Source organism: Nyctereutes procyonoides, unplaced genomic scaffold, assembly GCF_905146905.1.
Source record: "Nyctereutes procyonoides isolate TBG_1078 unplaced genomic scaffold, NYPRO_anot_genome, whole genome shotgun sequence".
NCBI lineage: Eukaryota > Metazoa > Chordata > Mammalia > Carnivora > Canidae > Nyctereutes > Nyctereutes procyonoides.
The window spans coordinates 59,871,463-59,898,839 of NW_026575047.1; the positions used below are offsets into that span (position 1 = coordinate 59,871,463).

At 37.7% G+C, this 27,377-nt stretch overlaps 1 protein-coding gene across 4 annotated transcripts in view; it reads right to left on the reverse strand.

Moving 5' to 3' along the window:
* Window positions 1–27,377, reverse strand: part of HERC2 (HECT and RLD domain containing E3 ubiquitin protein ligase 2) — a 235,293-nt gene that overhangs the window by 23,557 nt on the left and 184,359 nt on the right. For all 4 annotated transcript variants that reach the window (XM_055326875.1, XM_055326874.1, XM_055326876.1 and 1 more), the window contains 11 exons: window positions 26,027–26,218; window positions 23,147–23,300; window positions 9,295–9,402; window positions 8,347–8,478; window positions 7,770–7,928; window positions 7,569–7,687; window positions 6,883–7,008; window positions 6,268–6,423; window positions 5,730–5,845; window positions 5,436–5,634; window positions 3,467–3,681 (listed from right to left, as the gene is read on the reverse strand). In XM_055326875.1, coding sequence (XP_055182850.1) covers window positions 3,467–3,681; window positions 5,436–5,634; window positions 5,730–5,845; window positions 6,268–6,423; window positions 6,883–7,008; window positions 7,569–7,687; window positions 7,770–7,928; window positions 8,347–8,478; window positions 9,295–9,402; window positions 23,147–23,300; window positions 26,027–26,218 — 1,676 coding nt within the window. The remainder of the gene's footprint in view (window positions 1–3,466; window positions 3,682–5,435; window positions 5,635–5,729; window positions 5,846–6,267; window positions 6,424–6,882; window positions 7,009–7,568; window positions 7,688–7,769; window positions 7,929–8,346; window positions 8,479–9,294; window positions 9,403–23,146; window positions 23,301–26,026; window positions 26,219–27,377) is intronic.

The window sequence follows — 27,377 nt, forward strand, 5'->3', positions numbered from 1 at the left end:
GTGTGTATAATACATTACAGTTTAGTCTGAAGGCATGTACTTTATCATGTATAAGAACATCACAACAGCATATTTCTATTTCCTACCCCACAAACCTCTGTGTTGCTGCTGTGTTCCTCTATATTACTGCTATATATTTTACTTCTATGTGTCTCAATTCATTTATCTCATATTCAATTATCTCTCAAAGGTATTTATACAATAAGGAGAAAGTCATGATACTAATTCATGTAGCAATTTCCTCATTCGTTCTATAGAACCCTGATTCCATCTGATACAATTTTCTTTCTGTGTGAAGTAATTCCTTTAACGTTTTTGTTGTACAGATCTGCAGGTGTTGAATTCTTTCAATTTTTGTATGTCTGAATAAATCAACTTCATTCTTGAAAAAATATTTTCACAGAGTAAAAAGTCTAAGTTGACAGTTCTTTTGACTTTCAGTCCTCTACTGTCTTCTAGAGTGCATTGTTTTCTGTAAGAAATTTGCTATCATCCTTTACCATTTTTTCTGTAACATATATTTCCCCTCTAGCTGCTTTTATGATTTTTTCCTCTTTATCAAAGGTCTTGAGCAATCTGATTATGAGGTGCCTTGGTAAGTTTCCTTCATGTTCCTTATTCTTGAAGTTCTTTATCTTCTTGAATTTGTAGTTTTCATCAAATTTAGACATTTCTTCAGTCATTATTTCACAAAATCCTCCCATCCTCCTCTGGTGACTCCAAATTATTTATATAATAGGCCACTTGACGCTGTGTATCCACAACTCACTGACGCTATGTTCATTTTATATATGAGTGTTTCATTTCTGTGTTTCAGTTTCTATTGTTATGTCATCAAGTTCATTGATCTTTTCTTCTGCAATGTTCAATCTATATTAAACTCATGTGCTGTACTTTTCACCTCAGACATTTTTTTCATCATTAGGATTTTGTTTAAAGCATTTAAATATCTTCCAGTCTCTAACATGTTGGAAGTTTTTCCTCAAGTTTCTTAAGGATAGAGGCATGTGGTTAAAATACTGTTTTTAATATTCTTACCTAGTAATTCTATCAGTAATGTCATTTCTGGGTCAGTTTTAATTGACTGATTTTTTTCTCCTTATATGGGCTATATTTTCCTGTTCTTTTGCATGCCTGATAAAATTTTTATAGCTTTGAGATATAACTGACATAAAAAATTATATAAATTTGAGGTATACGATATGATTTGATACATGTATACATTGCAAAATGATTACAACAATAGGGTTTAGTTAATACATCCTTCACCTCACATAATAATTCTTTTGTATGGTGAGAACATTTAAAATCTACTTTCTCTTACCAACTTACAAGGACACAATAAAATGTATTGTTAACTATGGTCACTACGTTGTACATTAAATACCCAGAATTCTTATTATTCATCTTATAACTGGAAGTTAGTATACTCTGTCAACATCTCCCAATCTTCCAACTCCAAACCCCTGACAACTACCAATATACTCTATGAGTTCAACTTCACAAATAAGTGAGATCATAGTGCTTTGTCTTTCTCTGACTCATTTCACTTAGCATAATGTCCTTGAAGTTCATTCAAATTGTCACAAATACCACGATTTCCTTCTTTATGGTTGAATAATACTCCACACACACACTCTCCACCCCACATTTTCTTTATTCATTCATCTGCTGAGCACCTATTTCCATGTTTTGGCTATTATAAACAATCACACTGAACATGGAAGTGCAGATCCTTTCAAGACAAGGATTTTATATCCTTCAGATATATACCCAGAAAATGGATCAGCAGATAATACGGTAGTTTTTTTGTTTTGTTTTTTTACCTTTTCCTATATTTTTCTATAGTGGCTACTCTATACTTACATTCCTACCCACAGGGTACAAAGTTTCCTTTTTCTCCACATCCTCATCAGCACTTCCTATTTGTCTTTTCAATAATAGCCATTCTAACAAGTGTGAAGTAATATCTCACTGTGTTCTGATTTGCATTTTCCTGATAATTAGTGATGTTGACAAACTTTTCATATACCTATGGGTCATCTGTATGTTTTCTTTGGAAAAAATGTCTATTCGGGTCCTTTGCCCATTTGTTAATTGGGTTGTGTTTTGTTTTATTTTTTGGCTATTAAGTTGTATGAGTTCCTTATACATTTTCTACATTAATCCCTTACCCGTTACATGGTTTGCAAATATCTTCTCTTTAATTCTAAAGATTGACTTTTCATTTTGTTGATTGTTTCTTTTATTATACAGAAGCTTTTTAGTTTGATCCAGTCCCACTTATTTATTTTTGCTTTTGGTGCTTGTGCTTTTAGTGTCATATCCAAAAATCCATTGCAAACACCAACGTCAAGGAGGTTGTTCTTTATGTTTTCTTCCAGCAGTTTTACAATTTCAGGTCTTATATTTACATTTAAGTTTTTAATCCATTTTGAGTTAATTTTGTAAGCGGTGTAAGTCAGGGATCCAATCATTATTTGCATTTGAATATCCAATTTCCCCAACACTATTGAAGAGATGCATATTCCTGATCATTTCTGATCGGAGTAGAACACTGTGAAGTTTATCTTACTGGTGCTTGGTATGTTTGTATTCATAAAGATATTCTTGAGGTTATGGTTCCTTATAAACAGTATAATCTGTTCAGGCCTTGCTTTTAAGCTTTGTTGGTTGGATCAGAGCAACACAGTCTATGTTTAATTCCCTGTCCCCCAACTTTTGTACAACATCATTCTTAGTCCTCTACCCAGTGCCTGGGAATGATGAGGTTTTGGAAGCAACCTCTATCATCTGCCCTTTGTGAGAGCTCTGAAGACCATTCCTTCTAATCCTTTTGTGTGGTTTGTTCCTTGGCCTCTCAGTCATTCTCTTCACACGCTGTGACTGTCAGTATTCACCTCTGCAGATCCTGATATGTAACTTTACTGCCTCTTATTCAATGTCTTTAGGGCTGCTGTTTCATATATTTAGTCTGGTGCTTTAAGTTATTTCATATATGAAGGTCCTTGTTATGCCAACTGGGCAGGTAGTTCCCATTAATTTTTAAAAGCTAGAGGGTTTGGTTGTTTTGTTTAAAAAAAATACTTTCATTTGTGTGTCCCCTTCTATTTCCTCTGTATTTACAGCTTTAGTTTCACATATGCTACCAAAATACCAACTGTGATTCAGTGAGTTACTCAGGATCAGAGGAAGGGAACTTGGGGAGAAGGACTAAGAAAAGCTCAACATCCTTAGTACTTAAAAATCAAAAAATCAGAATTCATTTTCCCCTCAAATAGAAGGGTCATGTAGGCAAGCCCATACATTGGAACATGAACTTATTTCTGTCAAACGAGTCATTAGCATTTAACTTGAGTAAATTATTATAAATGTTGTTCTGAAAAATAAGCTGCCAATATGTTATACAAGAATAAAAACAAGAAAAGGAAAGCATAACACCAAAAATGATGTTTTCTCATAATACCTTCTGTTGCCATGTCCCAACTTCCCATCTTCTGCTTCACCCCAAGAGTAAACTTCTCCTTCTGAAGAGAGGGCAAGACAGTGTTTTCCTCCTGAGTTCACAGCTACTTTCTTAATAAACACGTGCTGAATGGATTCAAGTAATGTTGGAGTAGATACCGACTCTGTCCCTCCAATTCCTAGTCTGCCACCTGCACCATATCCAGTGGCATACAGCTAAGACAAGAAAAATGTAAATATCAGGTTTTTATCCAAGTATCCCTATATTTCAGTAAGTAACAAGTTCAATCAGTGCTCTAGACATGTTTACCATAGAGGAAAATAAAAATTAAAAATCACAGGAGTGTTTAATTTTTGTACGCTTATCAAAATTCTAAAAATGAAAGAAACAGAGTATTAGAAATCCTAAAGTCACAAAAATATATTTCTAAAAGATCTTTTTCCTGGAACAAATCCTTGATAAAAAACACCCATAGGAAAAATAAATATATTTAACATTTCAGCAAGGCAGCATATAAATCACACAGTAGAATACACTACTCTACTTTCACTCTAAGTGGGTAATTATTTCAGGACACAAGCTTTATCATTATCTAAAAAAAAAAAATCAGACTGCCTTTCCAAATGTATATCAAATATCTCTCCTATAAAAATTTAAATGTTGGGGAATCCCTGGGTGGCTCAGCGGTTTAGCGCCTGCCTTTGGCCCAGGGCACGATCTTGGAGTCCCGAGATCGAGTCCCACATCGGGCTCCTGGCATGGAGCCTGCTTCTCCCTCCTCCTGTGTCTCTGCCCCTCTCTCTCTCTCTATGTCTATCATAAATAAATATATAAATCTTAAAAAAAAAATTAAATGTTGCTCCATACTGGTATGTATGTATGTATGTATGTATGTATTTATTTATTTATTTATTTACGCACACACATACACACACATAGAGGCAGACATAGGCAGAGGGAGAAACAGGCTCCTAAAAATCCCAAACAAAATATTCACAAACACAAACCAAAAAATAAAACATATCCTAACCAAGCTGAGTTTCTCCAAAGAATGCAAGGGGGTTTAATATAAGAAAACCAATTACTGTATTTCACAATATTAATCCACCAAAGGAGAGAACATCCACAGGAATTTAATCTCATAAAGAGCATCTACCCAAACTTCACAGTAAGTGTATAAAATGTTCAATCAGTGTTTGCTTTGCAGCCTGGATTAAGACGAGACAAGCCCACGACCACCACCCCTGTCCAATATTATACCATAACTTCTACCCAGCACAATGAGCTTCCTTTCTTCACACAAAAGGAAAAAAAAATAAAAGAGAAGTGAACTGAAAAGGAACAAAATTCATTTATAGATTATGACTCTCTATAAGGAAGATACAAGAAATCCTGAGATATACAAAGGAAAGAGTAGAATAAGGTCACCAGACATAAAATCAATCTATAAATATCAACCACTTCATCATACTAGCAGCAATTAATTTTTAAAAGAGCACTGTAATAGCAAACAAAGAAGGATTACTCTAAGGTATTATCGATATACAAACAGTATACTTTTTATGCATGTTGTATTTCTATTTTTTTTTAAGATTTTATTTATTCATAGAGCCAGAGAGAGAGGGGCAGAGACACAGGCAGAGGGAGAAGCAGGCTCCATACAGAAAGCCTGACATGGGACTCGATCCTGGGTCTCCAGGATCACACCCCAGGCTGCAGGCGGCGCTAAACTGCTGCGCCACAGGGGCTGCCCTGTATGTTGGATTTCAAAATAAAAAACTATAAAGTTATAGAACACACTGAAGATCATACAGAAATATTTATAGAATAACTGCCGCCAGCACACCATACATAAGTACTATTAACTTTGAGATAATGTTTCAATATAGAACCCTTACATATACTGTGCACTCTAGCCATAGCTGTAGCTTAGTTTTAACACAGTATGCCACAGAAAACACATACTTACCTTTCCATCAGCTGTCACTGCAAAGAGAGTCTGTTCTCCTCCAATTAACTGCACAGGTCTGAGAGTTGCAAGGGCTTCACAAGGAGTGGGAACTTTAACTTTTGCACCTTCAATGCCACCAAGCTGCCCCCTGTGATTATGCCCCCATCCATAAATTGTTCCACTGCCACCAGCAGAGAGAGTCCAGTCATCTGGTCGCCTACAACAAACAGTAAACAAATGACATGGGAAAAAATTGCACATGAAACACCTTTCTCCAGTACATAATATTACTCTTGGTTCTGATATAATAACCTGTTCATCCACTGCACAAGTTGTTCATCTTGCTCTCTTTTAAAAATGTCGTGGCTCTCATGGAGAACATCCATGTGTTCGCTGTCTGCCATTAACTCACGAATTTTCTTAGCCACCTAGACAACATTATTATGAGATTATCAATCAAACACTCATCTCTCAAGAATAAAACAAATAATATTAAGGTGAGGACACAGGAGTAATCCCCATCCAATAACCTGAGGGAATGCCATCATTGACATTGTGATCTTATAGTTAATAACCAAAACCAGTATGATTATATCACATGAAAGATATTTGAAAATGTCTATTATATCTTTATAATACCATTATATCTTTACTATATTAATTATTAAATACATTATATTAATTATTAAAATTCACAATGTATTCATTTTCACCTGTGTCCTTTCTTTATGGTATTACTTTGTAAGAGAATGTTACTGTGTCTCATAATATTGATATCTTTTTTATACCACAGCTGAGTAAGGAAAATGTTTTTACATTCCAAAAGTGATTTCAAAATAACATGCAATACCTCATCAAGAAAAAGTCGTGGTAATGGTGTTCTTTTGTCCAGGGCCACAGCAACACGGGACGCCATGCAATACCTTCGGAACCAAGCCCACTTGTGCGTCTCAGCACAGCAGGGGAGAGTGTCTAGTTCCAAGTCACAAGCAAGAGCTACTAGGACCTGCGCAACCAAAAATTAACACCACAAGGAAGCTCAGAAATACAGCTAACATTCTACTTAACCAACATTGCATACTTAAGGACAGACACATTACAGGGTTTCTGTGAGTCTTCATTCAAGATCTCCTTACTCCAGGCCATGTCCCAAGCAAGTATTTTACTATCACCAATGATGTGGATTATTCCTACTTAGCCCCTAGTTATGCCCCTGACACACAGGACCTCAGATCTGACAACCACTACAATACTTGCTGCCTAAGTCAAGAATCTCATAGTACACTAATACTTGGTTAAAGTATTAAGGGATTAGGTCACATAGTCCTTTATGGACATTTTTCACATTTAACATCAGCAATACACACCTGTTCTCAAGGAGGCCTGAAAAGTGATGTACTACACATGACCACTCTCTGGGCTCTCCTGCCAACCAGCTCTCTCATCATATTAAGATAAGCATTACCTTAAAGAATGGACTGTGGAGCAGCTGCTTGCCACCTCTTACAATAGGATCTTCATATTCAAACTGCCTTTGTAAAGCTTCTGGAAGGCCTTTTACCAGAGCAGCAAGAGCACTACCTGTAAAACTCTAAGAAAACAACAAAAATACATTATAGTAAAGCAATCCAAAGTGTAGAGGAGGCGTTTTGTGTGAGTCAAATTTTTTGTTATGTTGGTACTATTTTCTCTAAAAAATGTGTATTGATATTTTCAAATATGTTTAATAACAAGAGCTTGAAAATTCACCTCAGAATGCTTGGTCTTGATTTCAGTATTAGCCACTCACAGAGAACTGGTCCCTTTCTGGCCTACAAAGCTCCATCTCTTAAGATGGTGAAGATCAAGTATCCTTTTAATAGTAAGTACCTCATAGAGCAAAATAAAGGGGATGTTGTGAACCAGACTCCTTGAGAAGTCAACAGACACAATCTTATGCTCAAAGCCATTGACACATCTGTTTCCAAAAATCACAGGCCAACCTGCGCTCAGTATTTGGAGCAACATAAAGGAGTCTAGATGAGACAAAGGTGGCCTTATTCTTATGTAGAATTTCCAAACTCTTCTCATTGATTTAAAAGATTAAATTATTCAAGCAACATTTTATCCCAAAAGCCAAACATCTATAAACTGTAATTTAATGTTCCATACCAAAGCTCTTGCTTCCCCATCATTATCTCCAAGTAGCCTGTTTATGTTAATTGATTGTCCAAATTCGGTTGTAAGCAGCTTTCTCAGTCTTTGAAGGGCCCACATTCTGTGACTGGCAGCTGAAACGAGCAGACAGAAAATAATAGAAGCTTGACCATTTTTCCCAAGTACAACAGACATGATAATAAAGGTGCTATTTACCTAAGGCACTCAGCTGTGCACAGGCTGCCAGCGACGCTGCAAGGCGAGGAACAATGCTTCTGTTTGAGGTGAGATTGAGCCGAAAGTCTAACAGACATGTCACCAAGTCCATGGATGGACAGGAGAGGACGCAGCGATCGGAAAGGAGGTCTTTAGGGCCTGAGAAATGAGCACTGTAAATGTTCCCATGTTGGACAGCATGAGGGCTACCCCACAAGGAAACCTGCACAAATTTGACCGAGTAGACCTCATGCCATGGTTAGAGGGCTGCATATGGTACTGTCACTATCTATGTCACATAACTACACTCTGTACATTGACATTTTATCTGAAAATTAAACAGCTTAAGAAGTGCAACCAGCAATAACTCCTTTCCCTTTAGATTATGCACTAACATCCTAACAAAGGGACTGCTGAGGTGGCTCTTTGGCAGTTCTGATCATCACTGCAGTGGGGCCTTGGGTAGGGCTGGCTCCCAACAGGAGAAGACCGACTACAAAGTACTAAGTGAAAATGGTTTGTATGTCTACCTTGCTTAAGTCATCAAGACTTGAATGGTGGGAGCTCCCTCACTTACCTGCAGCTGGCATGATGGGATAGACTGTGAAGCGCCAGCCCCACCCATTCACAGACCCATCACTGATGAACTTCCACTTCAACTCATCCCCTGGGATGCGTAGCTCACTGGACCAGTCGGACCATTCTCGGCCTAGTAGAGAAAGTATGCCCTGGGGTTGGGTTCACTCCATTGTGTGATCAACACAAACTTCTTTGGATACAAAGCAAAATTATTCACACAGTATCTGAAGAACAGTTGGCTCCTCCAACCCAAGTTCTCCCAAATTTGAGTTCATACTACTCCTACTGAATAACATTTAAAATACATATTGTCCTTCCATACACACTGTACCAAGTACTAGGGAAACCGAGGATAGCTAAGCACTGCCCTGATGGAAACACTCACACACAAGTACAACACACTGTGAGAGGACTGCAGAGTCAGCCAGCACACACACACTCAGAGGGTGTGTGCTGCAGAGAGGTTTCCAGGGGAAGGTCTTATATGATGGCAGTTACCCAGGAAACTGGAGAAAGAACCCCAGCTTTCCTCACTGGGGTGCAATTTTACAAAAACCTGAGCCCAGCCCTCAATGAATCAACTATAAATTAAGTCCTTTTAGGGACCTTTTTCATTCATCAACCTTTACCTTGCAAAAGCCTGGTACTCCCACGTATCTTACAGTACCATCCCTCTCTAGGTGAAACTGAGCTTCCCAGACAACCCGTGTCCCAAGGACCCAACAGTTACCCTGTAATCCCACCCATCATTGATGAGGTACACAAACCACTAGCATAATTATATATTTTGAAAGTACTAGGAAGAGATAGATAAAACCTACTGTGTATTTTGCAGCAAAATAGCTTACAGTCCCTTCCTTAAGTGTCACATTAAAAATGAGGCTTAGCATTTTGTTTAGTAAATTAACAGTTCTGTTTTACGAAGGCAAGCAGCATCCCTTCACACCTGACCGCACAGAGACAATCCTGTTGACACCATCCATGACCGTGAGAGGGTCGTGGCGCCTCTCTGTAGAGCACTGCCGGTCAAACTCCACCCTGAGTCCTTCTGCACCTGGAGGTCAAGTGAGCACAAAACACACAGTGATTACTCCCAACTGACATACCACAGACAAAGTCATAAGCCACAACACACCCACACAGGAACAGTGAGACTAAAATGTTTAACTGCTAATGAAAAACAGAAAGGCAGAAAGAACTGACTCAAAGACAAGGATCTAAGACTATACACACCTTTCCTCCCACCTTGTCTCCCACAGAAGACCTCACCTGTGATGGAAAGCCCAAGAGGATACTTCTGCTTGACCAATTCATTTTGCACTCTCAGTTCTGGGTGAATTTTCATTGCCAGACTGAGCTTTATTACTCCCCTTATAAACATAAATTTAAAATGCCATTTGAGGGGCACCTGGGTGGCTCAGTTGGTTAAGTGTCTGCTTTCAGCTTAGGTCATAATCCTGGGGTCCTGGGATCAAGTCCCGGATCAGGCTCCCTGTAGGCAGAGTCTACTTCTCCCTCTGCCTCTCTGCCCTGCTTCCTGCTTGTGTGCATGCTCTCTTTCTCTCAAGCAAATAGAAAAAATCTTTCTTAAAAATGCCATTTGAGGGACGCCTGGGTGGCTCAGCGGTTGAACACCTGCTCCTGGCTCAGGGCGTGATCCATGGTCTCAGGACCGGGTCCCACATTGGGCTCCCTGCGTAGAGCCTGCTTCTCCTTCTGCCTGCATCCCTGCCTTTCTCTCTCTGTGTCTTTCATGAATAAATAAATAAAATCTTTTAAAAAAATACCATTTGAAATATTCATCAAACATTTAGCATTAGAGTCTTCTTTGGGACATGTCAGCTTACAAAAGAATTAATGATGGGCAGGACCTAGGTTATGGTGGAGAGAAGAGGTTAGCAAATCCTCTTTCAAAGCAGCTATAAAACCTTACAAAATTTTATAAAAGACAATCCCAGGGACCTGAAAATAAAAGGCAAACAACAAATTGAGAAGAATTTATTTATGGAAAAACTGCCTATAGACAGTGAGTGCCTATGGTGTTCTTGCCTGGATATGTTTCTATCTAAGCTGGAGGACAGTTCTACTAGGATGAGACCATGCCTCCAGGGGAAGCTGACTGATACAGAAAAGGGAACAAAAAAAATGCATGCCAGGGACACTGCCAATAAAAGGATCAATAAGAAAGCCTCCATCTCCACTGGCCTGAGAGCCCAGTTTCACTAGGTATCAGATCTCAGAACCAGCCAGAATTTTAACAGGAAAATCATAAAATACAGAGAGAACAGAAGGACTATTGAGGGAATCATGGAGGCCTGGAAAAACTGGGATGCACGCTCACAGGAAAACTGCCAAAACACTGAATTCTATGCCCTTCCTGCTCCCACATGTGAGATCCAACAGCAGAAGTGGAGACCAACAGGCTTGAGCATAACAAACCCTAGAAGTCATACTATAAAACAAAAATGAGAAGAGTGAAGCCAGGACATCAGAGGCTATATGCTATTGAGAAAACAGCTTTCAGAGAATTCCAGGCATTTATAAAACAAGTACATACACAAAACAACAAAAATAACCCAGCAGTCATTACAAATCTTAAAAAAAAAAAAAATCAGAATCCAGATGATACATTATCTAAAATGTCTGTTTTTCAACAAAAAATTGAGACATGCAAAAACACTGAAAAGTGTGAGTCATACTCAGGAATAAAATCAGTCAATAAAAGTGGACTCTGATGGTCTGGATGGTAGGTTTAGAAAAAACTTTAAAGCAATTAAAATAAATATGTTAAAAATTTTTTTAAAAAAAGAAAAGATAACATAGGAAAACATGACAACAATGATTTAATAAACATGGAATCTCAATAGAGAAAAACTATGAGGAAAGTACTAAAAGGAATTTTTTTAAAAAAGATTTTTATTTATTTGACAGAAAGAGCACAAGTAGGCACAGTGACAGGCAGAGGGAATGGGAGAAGCAGATTCCTCACTGAGCAAGGAGCCCGATGTGGGGCCCAATCCCAGGACCCTGGGTTCACAACTCGAGCCAAAGGCAGAGGCTTAACTGACTGAGCTTAACTCAGGTGCTCCTGAAAGGAAATTTCTGAGTCGGAAAGTGTAATAATCAAAATGAAAAATTTACTAGATGGGCAAAATGGCAGATTAAAAATGGCAGAAAAAAGAACCAGTCAAATTGAAGACTGTATAATTTCTATCTTACAATATCTAGAAAATGAGAGAAAAAAAGATTGAGGAAAAATAAACAAAGTCTTAAATACCTAGGAGACATCAAGGAATACAAACATATATATAATAGGAATTTCCTCCCAAAAAAGAGGAAAGAGAAAAAAGGGGGGCAGAAAAAGTAAACACATACAGCCAAACCCAATTTGATGAAAAACATTAATCTACAATTTTCAAAATTAATAAATCCCAAGTAAATAAACAAAGAGATCCACATCCAGACACATTATACTGAAACTGCTGAAAACCAAAGACAAAGAGAAAATCATGAAAGCAGCAAGAGAGGGAAGAAAAAGCAAGGGGAAAAAAAGACACAAAACATCTAGAAGTACAAAATATCATAAATGGCTGACTTCTCCTGAAAAACAATGGACGCTACAAACCAGTGGGAGGACATGTTTAAAACACTATAAGGGAAAAAAAATCTTATCAACTAAGAATTCTATATCTAGCAAAATTATCCTTCAAAAGGTGAAGGCAAAACTAAAATATTCCCAGATAAACACATACTGATAGAATTAATTACTAGGAAACATGCTTTAGAAAAACCATTTAATGTATTTCAAACTAAAATAAAATGATATCAAATAGAAACATGATTCCATGAGAAGAGAAAAAGAGCCCTGGAAATGGGAAATATGTATTTTAAAAGATAAGTACTTTATTTCTTTTCTTTCTTTATATTTTTAAAAGATTACCTAAAGCAGGGCTAAGGAAACTATAGCCGACAGGCCATATCATCTCACCCATTTTTGCATAGGCTGTGAACTAAGAATAGTTTGTATATTATCAAATGGTTGGGGAAAAAATTCAAAATAAGATTTTGTGACATGAAAGTCTGCAATTCCTGGCATAATGCAGTATTATACCATATACATGCACACGTAACACATACAGTTACAAGTATGTTGCACAAATTTGTAACATATAATGAATATATATGCCAATAACAGCAAGAAGGAAGAAGAGGAAATACAACTGTGCTGGAGCAAAGTTACTATGCTTTATCAGAATTAAGGTATTACCATGAAGTAAATTATGATAAATTTAAATGTATATTTTAATCCCTAAAGCAAATACTTAAAGTGGCTGAAAATCAATAGGAATTAAAATGGTAACACTAAAAAGACTAGTCTTAATAAATTTAAAAGATATGAAATCATTCAACGTATGACTGAATGAATAAAATCATAATTGTATAATTACAATGGAATAAATCAGAAATCACAAAGAGAAAGACATTTGGGAAATCCCCAAATACTTAACACTTACAAATAATAATCCATGGTTCAAACAAGAGATCTCAAAAAGAAAACTACAAAGTATTTTAGGCTGATCAAAAAATGTAAACACAGCACTATCATAATTTAGGGGTATAGCCAAAGCAGTGGTTAGAAGGAAATCTGTCACTTCAAACTCTATTAGAAAGGAAGTCTCAATAACCTATGCTTCCACCTTAAAAAAACAAACACAAAACAAAAAGCAAAAACATATTGTACTAGGTAGAGTACAAAAGTAGAAGAAAATTATAAAGATTAGAGTAGAAATCAGTGAAAAACAGAAAAACTAAAGGAAAAACCAAATCAATGAAACCAGAAGTTAGTTCTTTAAAAAGATCAACAAAATTAATAAAATTTTAAGATGGCTGATGGTGGGGGTAGGGGACAAACATAGAAGACACAAATGATCAAAAACCAGGAAGAAAAAAAAAAGGGACATCAATACTATGCTATAATAGGTTCTATTATTTGGTCTTTGTCCTCATCCCTGGCCCAGAGCTCCTAAAACCCTAGAAATTTCTTGTAAGAAGTAACTTTTGTCATTTAGAGCCCCCATGAGCTTATGCTAATGAGCTAACTTAAGGTGGGGTCCCTAGATCACCTCAGGATGGGGCTGGTCACCAGAAAGACCAAGTGACTGGAAGGCTGGACATTTCAATCCCACCAAGAGATCTCTGGGAAAGGGAGGGAGTGTGGAGGCGGTATTATAGGTTAAGGTTCATAAAAACCCCTAAATGGCAAGATTTGATGAGTTTCCACATGCTGGGAGAGTGGTGCACCCCAGTTCCACAGAAGCTCCTGTACTCATACCTTTTCCTAACCTCATCTTCTGTAGCTCTTCATCTGGCTATACACCTGCACCCTTTATAATATACTTTATAATAAACTGTAAACCTAAGTGTGAAGCTGAATAAAAGACACTTCATTTCAAATGAAGTTGAGAGGCCAATTCTTCATCAATTGCAGACTGCCACAGGAAGAGAGGTATCCTGCATCCCCAATAGGAAAAATATTGTACATGACCACCCCAGCAGGAAGCAAGGTTTTTTACTCTTCCAGTAATAGCCCAGCCAATAAGACTATCACAACTCAGCCAAAGAAAAGCCATTACACTTGAATATGTAGTTTACTCCAATGGGATTGTTGTTTATAAGAGCCCCTTGAAGCTCTCCCCTTTCCTCTATAAAAGAGAATAATTCTCCTTTGTTCTGTGAATTTATCTATAGCTTTTGCTATGATTTGCTTGTGCCAAACTGCAATTCCTATGTTATTCTCAAATAATCCACTTGCTGGTAAAATAACAGCTGTTTTGCTTTTAAGGTTAACGTAAGAAACTGTTTCTTTGAATTCTGTGAGTTGCTCTAGCAAATTAATCAAACCCAAGAAGGTAGCCGGGGAAACCTCTGATTTGTAGCAATTCAGTCAGAAGCACAGGTGATGATCTAGATTTGTGATTGACATCTGAAGCTGTGGGACTGAGCGCTTAACCTGTGTGATCGGACACTATCTCCAGGTAGATGGTATCAGGATTTAAATTTTAGGACAGCCATCTGGTGTCACAGAATTGCTTGATGTGTGGGAAAAACCCACACATCTGGTGTCAGAAGTGAAGGAGTGTTGAGTATTTAAAGTAAAGGAGGTACATGGGAGTGTGTTGTTTCATTAGAACCAACTAACCCTATAGAAATATAAAGAGCTGTGAGGCATACTATATATAACTATACATTATATAACTTAGATGAAATGAACAAACTCCAAAAAGACAGTTACCAAAATTGATTAAAATAGAAATAGAACATCTGACAAGATTTATCTTTCCAAAAAGAAAAGCCTAGGCCCAGATGGCATCACTAGTGAATTCTACCAGCTATTTAAGGAAGAATAATACCAATCCAACACAAACTCAGAGAACAGAGGGGGAGGAAAACACTTTGCAACCCAATTTATTAAGGCCAGTATTGTCCTGATACTAAAACCAGACAGAGCTATCACAGGAAAGGAAAGCTACATAAATAAATAAATTTTAAAATACAAAGTTAAAGCTACAAAGTAATACTATTGATGAAAATAGATGCAGAAATCCTTAACAAAATATTAGCAAACCAAATCCTACAACATATAATAAAGATTACACATTGTGAACAACTGTGATTTGTTCAGGAAATGCAAAGTGAGTTTAATACTAAAAACATGTTTGCAATATGCTATATTGAGTAAACAACAAAATGCACAAAAAGCATTTGACAAAATCTAACATCCACTCATAAAATCTACCCCCGAAACTAGGAACAGAAAGAAAGTTCCTCAAGCTGATAACAGCATCTATGAAAAAAATCTGCAGTTCACGTCAATGTAAATGCTAAGTATTTGTCCTTTCTGATGGCTGAGTAATATTCCATTGTGTGTGTGTGTATATCTTTATCCATTCACATCGATTGTGGATGGAACTAGAGAGTATTGTGCTGAGCGAAATAAGGCAATCAGAGAAAGACAATTATCATATGGTTTCACTCATATGTGGAATATAAGAAACATTGCAGGGAATCATAGGGTAAAGGAGGGAAAACTGAAGGGAAAGTCATCAGAAAGGGAGAAAAACCATGAGAGACTCTTAACGATAAGAAGCAAACTGAGGGTTGCTGGAGGGGAGGTTGGGTGGAGGGATGGGATAATTGGGTGACAGGCATTAAGAAAGCACATGATGTGATGAGCACTGGGTGTTATAAGCAACTGATAAATTACTGAACACTACATCTGAAACTAAGTATGTACTTTATGTACATTTGTACAAATTGTACATAGTGAATTTAAATTTTAAAAATCTATAGTTAATGGACATAATGCTGACAGACTGAACATGTTCACCTTATTGAAACAAGGAAAGGATTTCCACTCTCACCCTTTGTATGTAACTGATTTTAGCCAGTCTCTGCTCTACTGTAAGGAACAGAAGATGTCTGTTAAATGTCATAGGGTGTTAACTGTTATGAAGAAGGAAGAGTATGAAATGAGATTGGGGAAAGGCCGTTTCTACATATGGTGGTTACACCAGAAAGGATTATCTGAACAAGGGAGATAGGATCAGAAATCTATAAGTAATTGCCTAGGAGAAGACTATTTCAGACGGATGGCAAATACAAAGTAGGACAAAAAGCCAAAACCTAGAATATACTACAGGGCTGGCAACGATGATGATGTAAAGGGGCCAGGAAAGAAAGACAAAGGAGGGAGGAAGGAATACATTAAAGAGGTTACCAGGGCTCATGTAAGTCATACAGATCACAGTCAGAAGTTTACTTCCTATTTAAGTTACAGGGGTATATTGGTGGGTTTTAAGCAGAGGACCAGTATATTCTGATTGAGATGGGTTTTCAAGGTGATTTTAAGAGAGTATCTCCGAATGTCCTGTAAGGAGATGATTCTGGAGCACACAGGAGATTAGGAGTGGAGGTAGATACATGGTCAGCCAGCTAGTATGTGGTATTAGTATAATAAACTGGGTGAGACAAGCTGGTTGGGCCCAGAAAGGCCAGCAGTTGGAGAGAAATGACTGAGTAATACATTTTAAAAGCAGAAAAAATAGGCACTTCTGGGGAAGATGACAGAGTAGGAGGACCCTAAATTCACTCCACAGATAAAACTAGATAACACTCATATCAGAGCAAATAACCCACAAAAGGACCCAAAGAATGGCTGAACAAACATCACAACTAAAATCAATCAAAGGATTCACAAAATAAAAAGTGTAAAATTTGACGCCTAAAACATTGGGGGAGAGAAGAATAAACAGTGGGTTCAAACTTACACAATCATCAACTTAATACAGACAGCTATATGTAGAAAATGTTATATACTAACCACAAATCAAAAACTGGTAATAGATATGCAAAGAATAAAAAGAAAAGGAATCCAACTATATCACAAAAGAAAACCAGCAACCCATGAGAGAAAGAAAACTACCAGAGAAAAAGTTACAAAAAAAAAAATCACAAAACAAGTAACAAAATGGCAATAAATATGTATCTATCAATAATGTAAGTGGACTACTAATGCCCCAATCAAAAGACATACGGGGACAGAGTAGATAAAAAAATAAGACCCATCTATATGTTGCTTACAAGGGACTCATTTCAGACTTAAAGATACCTGCAGACTGAAGTGAGGGGATGGTGAAACTTTATATGCAAATGGATGTCAGAAGAAAGCTGGAGCACCAATACTTATATCAGACAAAACAGACAAAACTTAAAACAAGTCTGTAACAAGAGACAAAGAAGAACTCTATATAATAATAAAGGGAATAGGGATCCCTGGGTGGCGCAGCGGTTTGGCGCCTGCCTTTGGCCCAGGGCGCGATCCTGGAGACCCGGGATCGAATCCCACGTCGGGCTCCCGGTGCATGGAGCCTGCTTCTCCCTCTGCCTGTGTCTCTGCCCCTCTCTCTCTGTGTGTGTGTGTGTGTGTGTGTGACTATCATAAATAAATAAAAATTTAAAAAAATAATAATAATAAAGGGAATAATCCATCAAGCAGATATAATAATTATGTACCCAACATGGGAAAACCCAAATACATAAAGAGGTAATAACAAACATAAAAGGAACTAATTGATAGTAATAATAATAATAATTGTAGGGACTTTAACAACCCACTTAACTTAGATTATTATGGACAAATAATCTAAACAGAAAAACAACAAGGAAACAGTGGCTTTGAATGACACACTGAACCAGATGGATTTAACAGATACATTCAAGACATTCCATTCTAAAGCAGCAGAAGACACATTCTTTTCAGCAGCACACAGAACATTCACCAGAAGAGATCACATGAAAAAAAAAAAAAGAAGAAGAAGAGATCACATGTTAGCCCACAGAATAAGTCTCAACAAATTCAAGATCAAAGTCCTACCACTCATAATCTTTTCTGAGCACAATGCTATGAAACTAGAAGTCAACCATAGAAAAAATCTGGGAAGAACACAAATATATGGAGGTTAAATAACATGCTACAAAAATGAATGGGTTAACCAAGAAATCAGAAAGTACCTGGAAACAAATGAAAGTGAAAACACAATGGTCCAAAACTTTTCGGATGCAGCAAAAATGGTTCTAAGAGGAAAGTTTCTAGCAATGGAGGCCTATCTCAAGAAGAAAGAAAAGAAACAACCTAATTTTATACTTAAAGGAGCTAGAAATAGAACAAACAAACCCTAAAACCAGCATAAGGAAGGAAATATTAAAGATTAGAGCAGAAATAAATGATACAGAAACTAAAAAAAAAAAAAAAAAAAAGAACAGATCAACAAAACCAGGAAGTGGTTTTTAGAAAAGATCAACCTTACTGATAAACCTCTAGCCAAACTTATCAAAGAAAAAGAGAGAAAGAGAGAGAGAGAGAAAGGACCTCAATAAATAAAATCACAAGTGAAAGAGGAGAAATAACAACCACACCACAGAAATACAAACAATTGTAAGAAAATATTATGAAAGACAACATGCCAAAAAATTAGACAACCAAGAAAAAATGGATAAATTCCTACAAACATATAAACTATCAAACCTGAAGCAGGAAGAATGGAAAATTTGAATAGGCTGATAACCAGAAAGGAGATTGTATCAGTAATCAAAAAACTCCCAACAGGAGAGCACCTGGGTGGCTCAGGTGGTTATCTGCCTTCAGCTCAGGTCGTGATCCCAGGGCCCTGGCATCAAGCCCCACATCCGGGTCTCTGGTCAGCAGGGAGCCTGCTTCTCCTGCTTTCTGCCACTCCCCCTGCTTATGTCTATGCTCTCTCTCGCTCTCTCTCAAATAAATAAAATCTTTAAAAAAAAAACAAAAACAAAATAACAACTCTCAACTGTGGAGGCCGAGAAAACTAGGGCCATTCAAGTTTAACATTGGCACAAGTACAGCCATTGTAGCTTCGGTAGCCATCTCAGGCCACTGTGACCAGGCCACTGTGGCCAGGTACTGAACTCTACCTTACCTCGGCTACAGGCAAAATCACACAGCACACCCTTATCAGAATAAGGAAGTAAGAGCTTGTGAGACCTCTTTACTGGAGATTCTCACCCCCACCCTTACTGAAAAACCCTACCTTACCCCTAGACCAGCCCATAAAAACCCAGTTGTAACCCACCTCAGGGTCCAAGTCCCTGCTGTGTCGGGTATACTTGGACCCAAGCTCAAGCTTGTTAATAAACCCTTATGTACTTGCATCGTTGTCGGCTCCTTGGTGGTTTTCTCGGGTTTGCAATCTTGGGCACAACACCAACAAATGAAAATCCTAGACCAGTTAGCCTCACAGGCAAATTCTATCAAACATTTAGGAACAGTTAATACCTATTCTTTCAAAACTATTCCAAATAATAAAAGAGGAAGGAAAACTTCCAAGCTATGAAGCCAGGATTACCCTGATAGCAAAACCAGACAGAGACACCATGCAAAAGAAGAAAACTATAGGGCAGTATCTCTGATAAACAGATGCAAAAATCCTCAAAAAAATACAAGCAAACTGAATCCAACAATACATTAAAAAAAAATCATTCACTACAATCAAGTGGTATTTTGGGATCCGAGGGTAATTGAACATTCACAAATCGATCAATAGGATACAGCACATCAGTAAGAGAAGATTTTTTTTTAAATGATCATTTCAACAGACACAGAAAAAGCATCTGACAAAATACATCCATCCATGATAAAAACCCTCAACGAAGTGGGTTTAGAGGGAACATACCTCAACATAATAAACACCATATATGAAAAACCCATAGTGAACATCATACACAATGGGGAAAAACCAAAAGCTGTACCCCTGAGGTCAGCAATAGGACAAGGATAGGATGTCCATTTTCAAAAAAAGTGGGGTTTTAAATAGACAGACAGGGGTGTGGGGGAGGGGAAGTGAAGGGAAGAGCAGAGGGGGAGAGAGAAGGGTAAGAATCTCAAGCAGAACTCAACATGGAGCTGGATCCCATTACCCTGAGATCATAACCTGAGCCGAAACCAAGAGTTGGATGCTTACCCTACTGAGCCAACCAGGTGCCCCCACTCTCACCACTTGTATTCAACATAGTACTGAAAGTCCTAGCCATAGCAATCATACAACAAAAAGAAATAAAAGGTATTCATATTGGTAAGGAAGAAGTAAAACTTTCTGATTTGCAAATGACATAATACTCTATTTAGAAAATCCTAAAGAGGGACATCTGAGTGACTCAGTTGGGGCACCTGGGTGTCTCAGTGGTTGAGCTTCTGCCTTTGGCTCAGGTCATGATTCCAGAGTCCTGGGATCGAGTCCCTAATTGGGCTCCCTGTGAGGAGCCTGCTTCTCCCTCTGCCTATGTCTCTCTCTGTCTCTCAGGAATAAATAAATAAAATCTTTAAAAAAAAAAAAAAAAAAGGAAAGAAAATCCTAAAGACTCCACCAAAAAACTACTAGAATGGAAAAATAAATTCAGTAAAATTACAGAATACAAAATTAATATGCAGAAATCTGTTGCATTTTTTACACTGATAATGAAGCAGCAGAAAGAGAAATCAAAGAATCAATCCCATTTAAAACTGCACCAAAGGGATCCCTGGGTGGCACAGCGGTTTGGCGCCTGCCTTTGGCCCAGGGCGCGATCCTGGAGACCCGGGATCAAATCCCACATCAGGCTCCCAGTGCATGGAGCCTGCTTCTCCCTCTGCCTGTGTCTCTGCCTCTCTCTCTCTCTGTGACTATCATAAATAAATAAAAAATTTTAAAAAAAATTAAAAAAAAAACTGCACCAAAAATAATAAGATATCTAGGAATAAACCTAAGCAAAAAGATGAAAGACCTATACTCTGAAAACTATAAAACACTGATGAAAGAAACTCAAGACACAAAGAAATGGAAAGGCATTCCATGCTCATGGATTGGCAGAATAAATGCTGTTAAAATCTATCTACCCAGAGCAATCTAGAGGTTTAATATAATCCCTATCCAAATACCAATAGCATTTTTTGAAGAACTAGAACAATCCTAAAATTTATATGGTAACACAAAAACCTCAAATAGCCAAAGCAATGTAGAAGAACAACAAAGCTAGAGGCATCACAATTCTGGACTTCAAGTTATATTACCAAGCTGTAGTGATCAAAATAATATGGAACTGGCACAAAACAGACATACAAATCAGTGGAAGAGAACAGAAAACCCAGAAATGGACCCACAATCTATAAACACTGTAATACACAGAAAAAAACCTAAAACTACATTTTAAAGGAACACATCCCTTATCTTTGAATATTGACTACAGTAACTAAAATGAAAACATATTCTAGTAAAATTACTGAAAGAAAGTACAGCATATACAGGGAGGAAATAGATTATTACCATCACACTATCAGAAGGGAAGAATATGTGATCCAAAGACTTACTACCAAGAAAAGCTAACTTTCAAGTTTGGGCACAAACTGTCATGGACAAATGATCCCAGTGCTGCTATCCTCTGAGCCCTGCTGAATAACTGACTAGAAAGCGAGCTTCAGTCAATCCTAATGAAATAAGAGACAAAGGGCTAGAAGAAGCATTAAACAGAGTAAAACTAAGACTAAATGAAGATTCAACATAAGGATTGTATATAATAGCTATTATGCTTTGGTAGACATAAGTATAATCATGTTAATAAAGTTGGAAGGAAGAAGACAGCATAGGCCAAAAATAATTTTAAACTATTTTCAGGAACTCTATTCATGTTTATACAAGAATTGAATCCTGAGTCCGTTGTTTTGAGATAAAGTAAATGAATAACTATTAGTTATTCTAATTCTGTTATCCCCTAAAGAGGATTTTCAGTATAGAAGAAAACAGATGTAACAGCAGAGGTTAAAGTAGAAATCTTGCATTTCTGATTGAACTAATGTATCAGTATAGACTCAAAAGAAAAAAGCCAGTCAGTGGACTGCCCAACCATTCATCATATCTCTGTCACTGAAAAGATCTAGGAACAGAATAGAATAACAGCCCAGTAATCTGAAATGCCATAACCACTTAAAGTCACCAAAGGAAGATTCCAGGTGGAGGGCAGGAACTACATGACAAGCCTAAAGCATCATGTCACATCATACTGCACAGATGTTACCAATGGACCACCAAAGTCATTTCCAGAGACAAACTGAAGAGGTTCCTGATGTCTAGAGATGAGATAATTTGAGTTTCAATAGGATCATAATCACAATTATCAAAGCCCATCATTCACAATGAGTTTAAAATCTAAGAGTTCACAATGATATAAAAGGAAAAACCTAACTGGTCACCTTCAGAGAATGACAGGGAAACAATTCATCCTCTTAAAAATAAAAATAGGAGGAAAAATAACTTAAGCTTTTAATCCCTTCTTGCTTATGCAAACAGCACCCCTGGGTAACCAACTAAAGCATCTGGGAGTACCTGGTGCCTCTATATAAAGTATTATAAAGTATGTAAGTAAGAAAGAAATGAAACCATTAGAATAGCAGCGTTTTCAACCCCAGTGGAGTAATGGCCTCAGGCTCCAAGCATCAGCATCGGTAGCTGCTAACATCACATATGGAAAGACAAGAGGCACCAGGTACTTCTAGATGCTAGGTCACAATCACCAATGGTCTTACAATGGGACTGAACTACCTGGAATTCTGAATCAGGGCAAATTTGCAGAAAGACGAGGCTGAAGAACAGGCTGAAGTACAGCAAGAGTATGCAAATCCAGGTTGCAGGGAAACCCAAAGTGTCAAAGGCCCAGGTTCCTCAACAGATTGATTATTGAGAAAAAGGGAAAAAAAATAAAAGAAGAAACTAAGGTTACCAGAAGAAACTTAAAAAAAAAAAAAAATAGAAATTATTGATTAAAAAGGGATTTAAGAAGTAGAAGCACACTTGGGTAATATAAACTGTCCAGAAATACAAGTCAGTCTTATCTCCAAATCAGGACAGCAATCAGTTTAGTTTAGTGGAGACCACAAGAAGGCTTCTAGAAACTGCACAGGACTTCTTCTAGACCTGAGTTTTGGTGACTAAGGTATCCACCTAATAATTGTTAACCTAAACATTCACTTTGCAGGGTTTTCTATATTCATGTTTTTTTATTTGGAGGGGAAAAAAGTGTTTTTTAGAAAAGTTGGGGAAATAATTCTAAATCAATTCCATAGCTTCTTTTCAATAAAATGGTGATGGTTACTTCCACTGATGTAATTACAGAAATGAAGCCATTCTAAAGGTAAAGATTCCCCCAATGCCTCCTCCCCCTGTGCCAGCACTGAATACCTGGTATCTTCACTGTGCCACTGGAAGAAGTGTCGTCCGTGTAGGGATGGCTACTCTCTACCACCACAGGCTGAGAGGACAAGCGGCCACTCTGTGAGTCTGTGGCTACATCCTCCAGTTCAGTAACACAAAGCTCCAGCAACATATCTGCCACCTGGTGGAGGAAGCAGGGACACATATCAAGTCAGGATACTACTCCTGCTCACCCTGCATCATCTTTCCACAGGCACAGGGTGGCAAAGTGGAGGACTTGGGAATTTTTGAAATCTAGTTTAAATCAGGGCTTGGTTCCCTTGCCTATAACATCAAAATAGGACACAGCTCATAGAGGTGCCTAAATATGTAAGTACATAGGTGGGAGGTGCCCGACCTATACAAGGCACTCAACACGTGCCAACTGATGAAACTGTGTGATAACAGTTTCCTTCTACACAAAGACAAGATTACTTCCAAGAAAAGAAAAATCTTCCTCAGGAACAAAATATCAAGGACCAGAAAGGTGATAAAATGACCAAGATCCAAGAAGACACTGGGGGACGAGCAGGAACAGATAGGAATAGAGAAGAATGATCAAGCCATCCAGGACAAACAGCAGCAGAATATCTGGAACGAAGAGCTATAAATACAAACATAAACGGGGATTTCTCTTGATTCAGGACATTAAAGGTCAACCCCCATACCATATTCCTTCAACAATCCATGATGTCTTTATTTCATTTAAAAATTTTAGTGATTCATATACAAGTGGTCAAAACTGGTGATTATAAACTCTTTGATTTCTATTTTTAAATTAAGAATAGGTTAATATAGCAAAAACAACATACAAATTTTCTAAATTCAGAAACAGAAGTATTCTGTCTTCCATACTTTTCAGGAATTATTTTTTTTCTCTATTTCTCTTCATATGTAGATAACAGATAAGCTTATTAAACAGTTTTTTATTAATGACAAACTAGTATCACTGCCATCCAGGTATTAGGACTATAAATTCATACATCTCTCTTTTAAGAATTCCAAATATTAGGCCAGGATAGGACATAGGATTAGCATCTTGCCAATAGTCAGGACATTTTGAAGACAATCCTATTTTTGCCTCTGTCTCCCCTTAAACCTGGTGTGGATGTGTGTCACTGAGACAGAGATGTTAGTATTACCGAACACCTACTGAATAGCCCATCAGGGGTCTTTTGGGCTGCACAATCTTCCTCTGTAAAACCCATCAGAGAGACTAACAACCTTCTCAGGAGAGGATGACACAGGGGTTATAGATGTGGATCTGCCCTCAGAGCACTCAGCGTCCAATACCATTTCTCCCACCCATCAGCAACCTAGGTGCTTATGAGCCAGAAACAGCCTCTCAAGAGTCTCAGTTTCCTTATCTGTAAACAGAGAACACCAACATCTACCCTCTGTACTAAGAACATACCAGAAATGGACCTGGCAGATATGTGTGCAACAAATGCTGGGCACTGTTACTTTAAATACATGTACTCGTTCATATCCTTTCCTCTCACAAATGCAATAAACTTGTAAAGAAAAAAAAAATTAAACTTTTGCTTGTGGCAACAAGCCCCAAATGATTTACTAACTACCAAACCATTTACTGTTTTCAAGACCACTCAACTATACTTAAGTACCCTCTCATTTGGGTGGTAGTGATATGGGACCCAGAGAAACACAGATTACACATCTGTACAGAGCACATGGCATCAGACTCCCTGATGTGGCCAGGTCTAAAAAGGCAGAGAGCAAGGCTACTGACACAGAAGTCCTTAATTTAGGACTGATCAATGCAATTTCTAAGATATACTGATACAATATTGACTTTATATCCCAAACCAGCCACATGTGGCTATACAAATTTAAATTAAAGTTAAATAAAATGAAAACTTCAGTTCCTCAGGTACATTTTAAGTGGCCAACAGCTACACATGACTGGAAGCTATCACAATGAATGGCTCAGCCATAGAACATTGCCATCACAGCAGAAAATCCTATTAGATCTAGTGTTACCAAATATAAAAACCTACTTAAAGCTATCATAGTTAGAACACTGTAGTATTAGCCCATAAAGAGTTAGGTTAATAGAAAAGAGTCCATAAATGGATCCAAATATATACAGGAATTTAAAATGATTAAAATAGTTTCAAATTATTGAGAAAAGGATAGATTATCCCATAATCTGGTGTCAGACGACATGCTTGCCATCTAGGAAAAAAATAAGTTGGATCCTTACCTTAGGGAACCCTTATATCAGGATAAATCCCAGATGGGGCACTTGGATGGCTCAGTCATTTAAGCTTCTGACTCTTGGTTTCAGCTCAGGTCATGATCTCAGGATCATGAGGTGGAGCCCTATCTTAGGCTCTATGCTCAGAGGGGAGTCTGCTTGAGATTCTCTCCCTCTGACTCTCCCCCTGACTCGTTCACACTCTCCACCCCCAAAATAAATAAATCTTTTTTAATATTAAAAAAGATAAATCCCAGATGGCTGAAAAATATAAATATAATAAATGAAATCACAAGAACAACCAGAAGAAACTTGGGAAAATTTCCTTACATAATGTCATGTAGGTAAGCATTTTTTTTCAGCATAATACAAAATCCAGAAGCCATCAATTAAAAAAATAAAAATTGAAAAAAAACCTGGTAGATCTGACTTGATAAAAATTAGAAATTTCTAAATGACAAAAAGTACCAAAATGATACCCACAGGCACACTGGGAGGACAAGTGCAGCATATTGACAGAAAGGACTTGCTTACAAGGAGTCCTTCCAAATTGCTATCTTCAGAATAAAATCAAGTACAAGATAAGGTGTGATGTCAACAGTAGCACATTCCTTGGAGAGGAGGCCCACAGCATGCATTATATGGCTTACCTGTGGGTAGGCGGTACCCATGCCAGACAGCACAGCTGAAAGCACTTCCCTGCCTCTGTCACCTGCCCGGCTGCACACAGATAGCTTGAGCAAGTCCACCATGACTCGGGTGTCATCTGCAACCAACAGACTGGTGAACTCATCCAGCGACTGAGGTTCTGGGCCTGAAGCTTTATTTTGGCTTTCAACATCCTAAAAAGTCCAACAATTAAAATGAGGAATGATACATTAAGAAACAGTAACCAGTTTAACCATAAACTCAAAGAATACGTAAATACAAGCAAGAGGAAGCACAAGCCCCACTTAGGAAACTTAAGGGGAATGGGACATATCTAAAGTATAAGTTTCATGGACTTAGGCAGCCCCGGAAACCACACCTCTCCAGGCTAGTAACAGATTCTCCCTTTATTATTTTTTTAATGTTTTATTTACTTATTTATTTATTTATTTATTTATTTATTTATTTATTTATTTATGTGTGTGTGTGTGTGTGTGTGTGAGAGAGAGAGAGAGAGAGAGAGAGAGAGAGGCAGAGACACACACACACACACACACACACACAGAGAGAGAGAGAGAGAGAGAGAGAGAGAGAGAGAGAGGCAGAGACACAGGCAGAGGGAGAAGCAGGCTCCATGCAGGGAGCCCGACGTGGGACTCGATCCTGGGTCTCCAGGATCATGCCCTGGGCTGAAGGCAGCGCTAAACCACTGAGCCACCAGGGCTGCCCTAGTTTCTCCCTTTAAAGAAACAGACCCTGCTCCTACCTCTGCATGGAGACCCAGGAAATTGTTAAATCAAGTTGGTCAGAAACGATAACATTACAGAATCTCACTCACTGAAAAGCAGCAAAAGCATTCAATGGAATATATAAACCACATACAATATATGTGATTAATACTAACCTAACACTAATATGAAAATTACTTTGCCATAATTCATGAATCAAATAAAAACTGAAATGACAGGAATATAGGGGTATAATAATCTGGATGATGCCTATAAGGAACCAGGGCTACTTGGAGAAATGGATGCTTCCAGAGCAGGGGCAGGGTAAGCAAAAGTAAGTCTGGAACACGCTGTTGTGCCAAAAAGGACTCGCAATGATGCCATGTCTGAGACAATTTGGGTGTCAAATGATAATAGAAATGCATGTCATTTTTTGAGTGAAATGGTACCCCAAGAATCTATACCTACATAGATAGACAAAAAAGAGAAGGGAAGTTCTCACAAAAGAACAGAGAAAATTACATTAAAAAAGGAATGATGAAATCTGAGAAATCACCATGTGACAACTACCACAGTAATAATGGATTCAGCTAAAATCATCAATAGATACTAAAAACTGGTAATT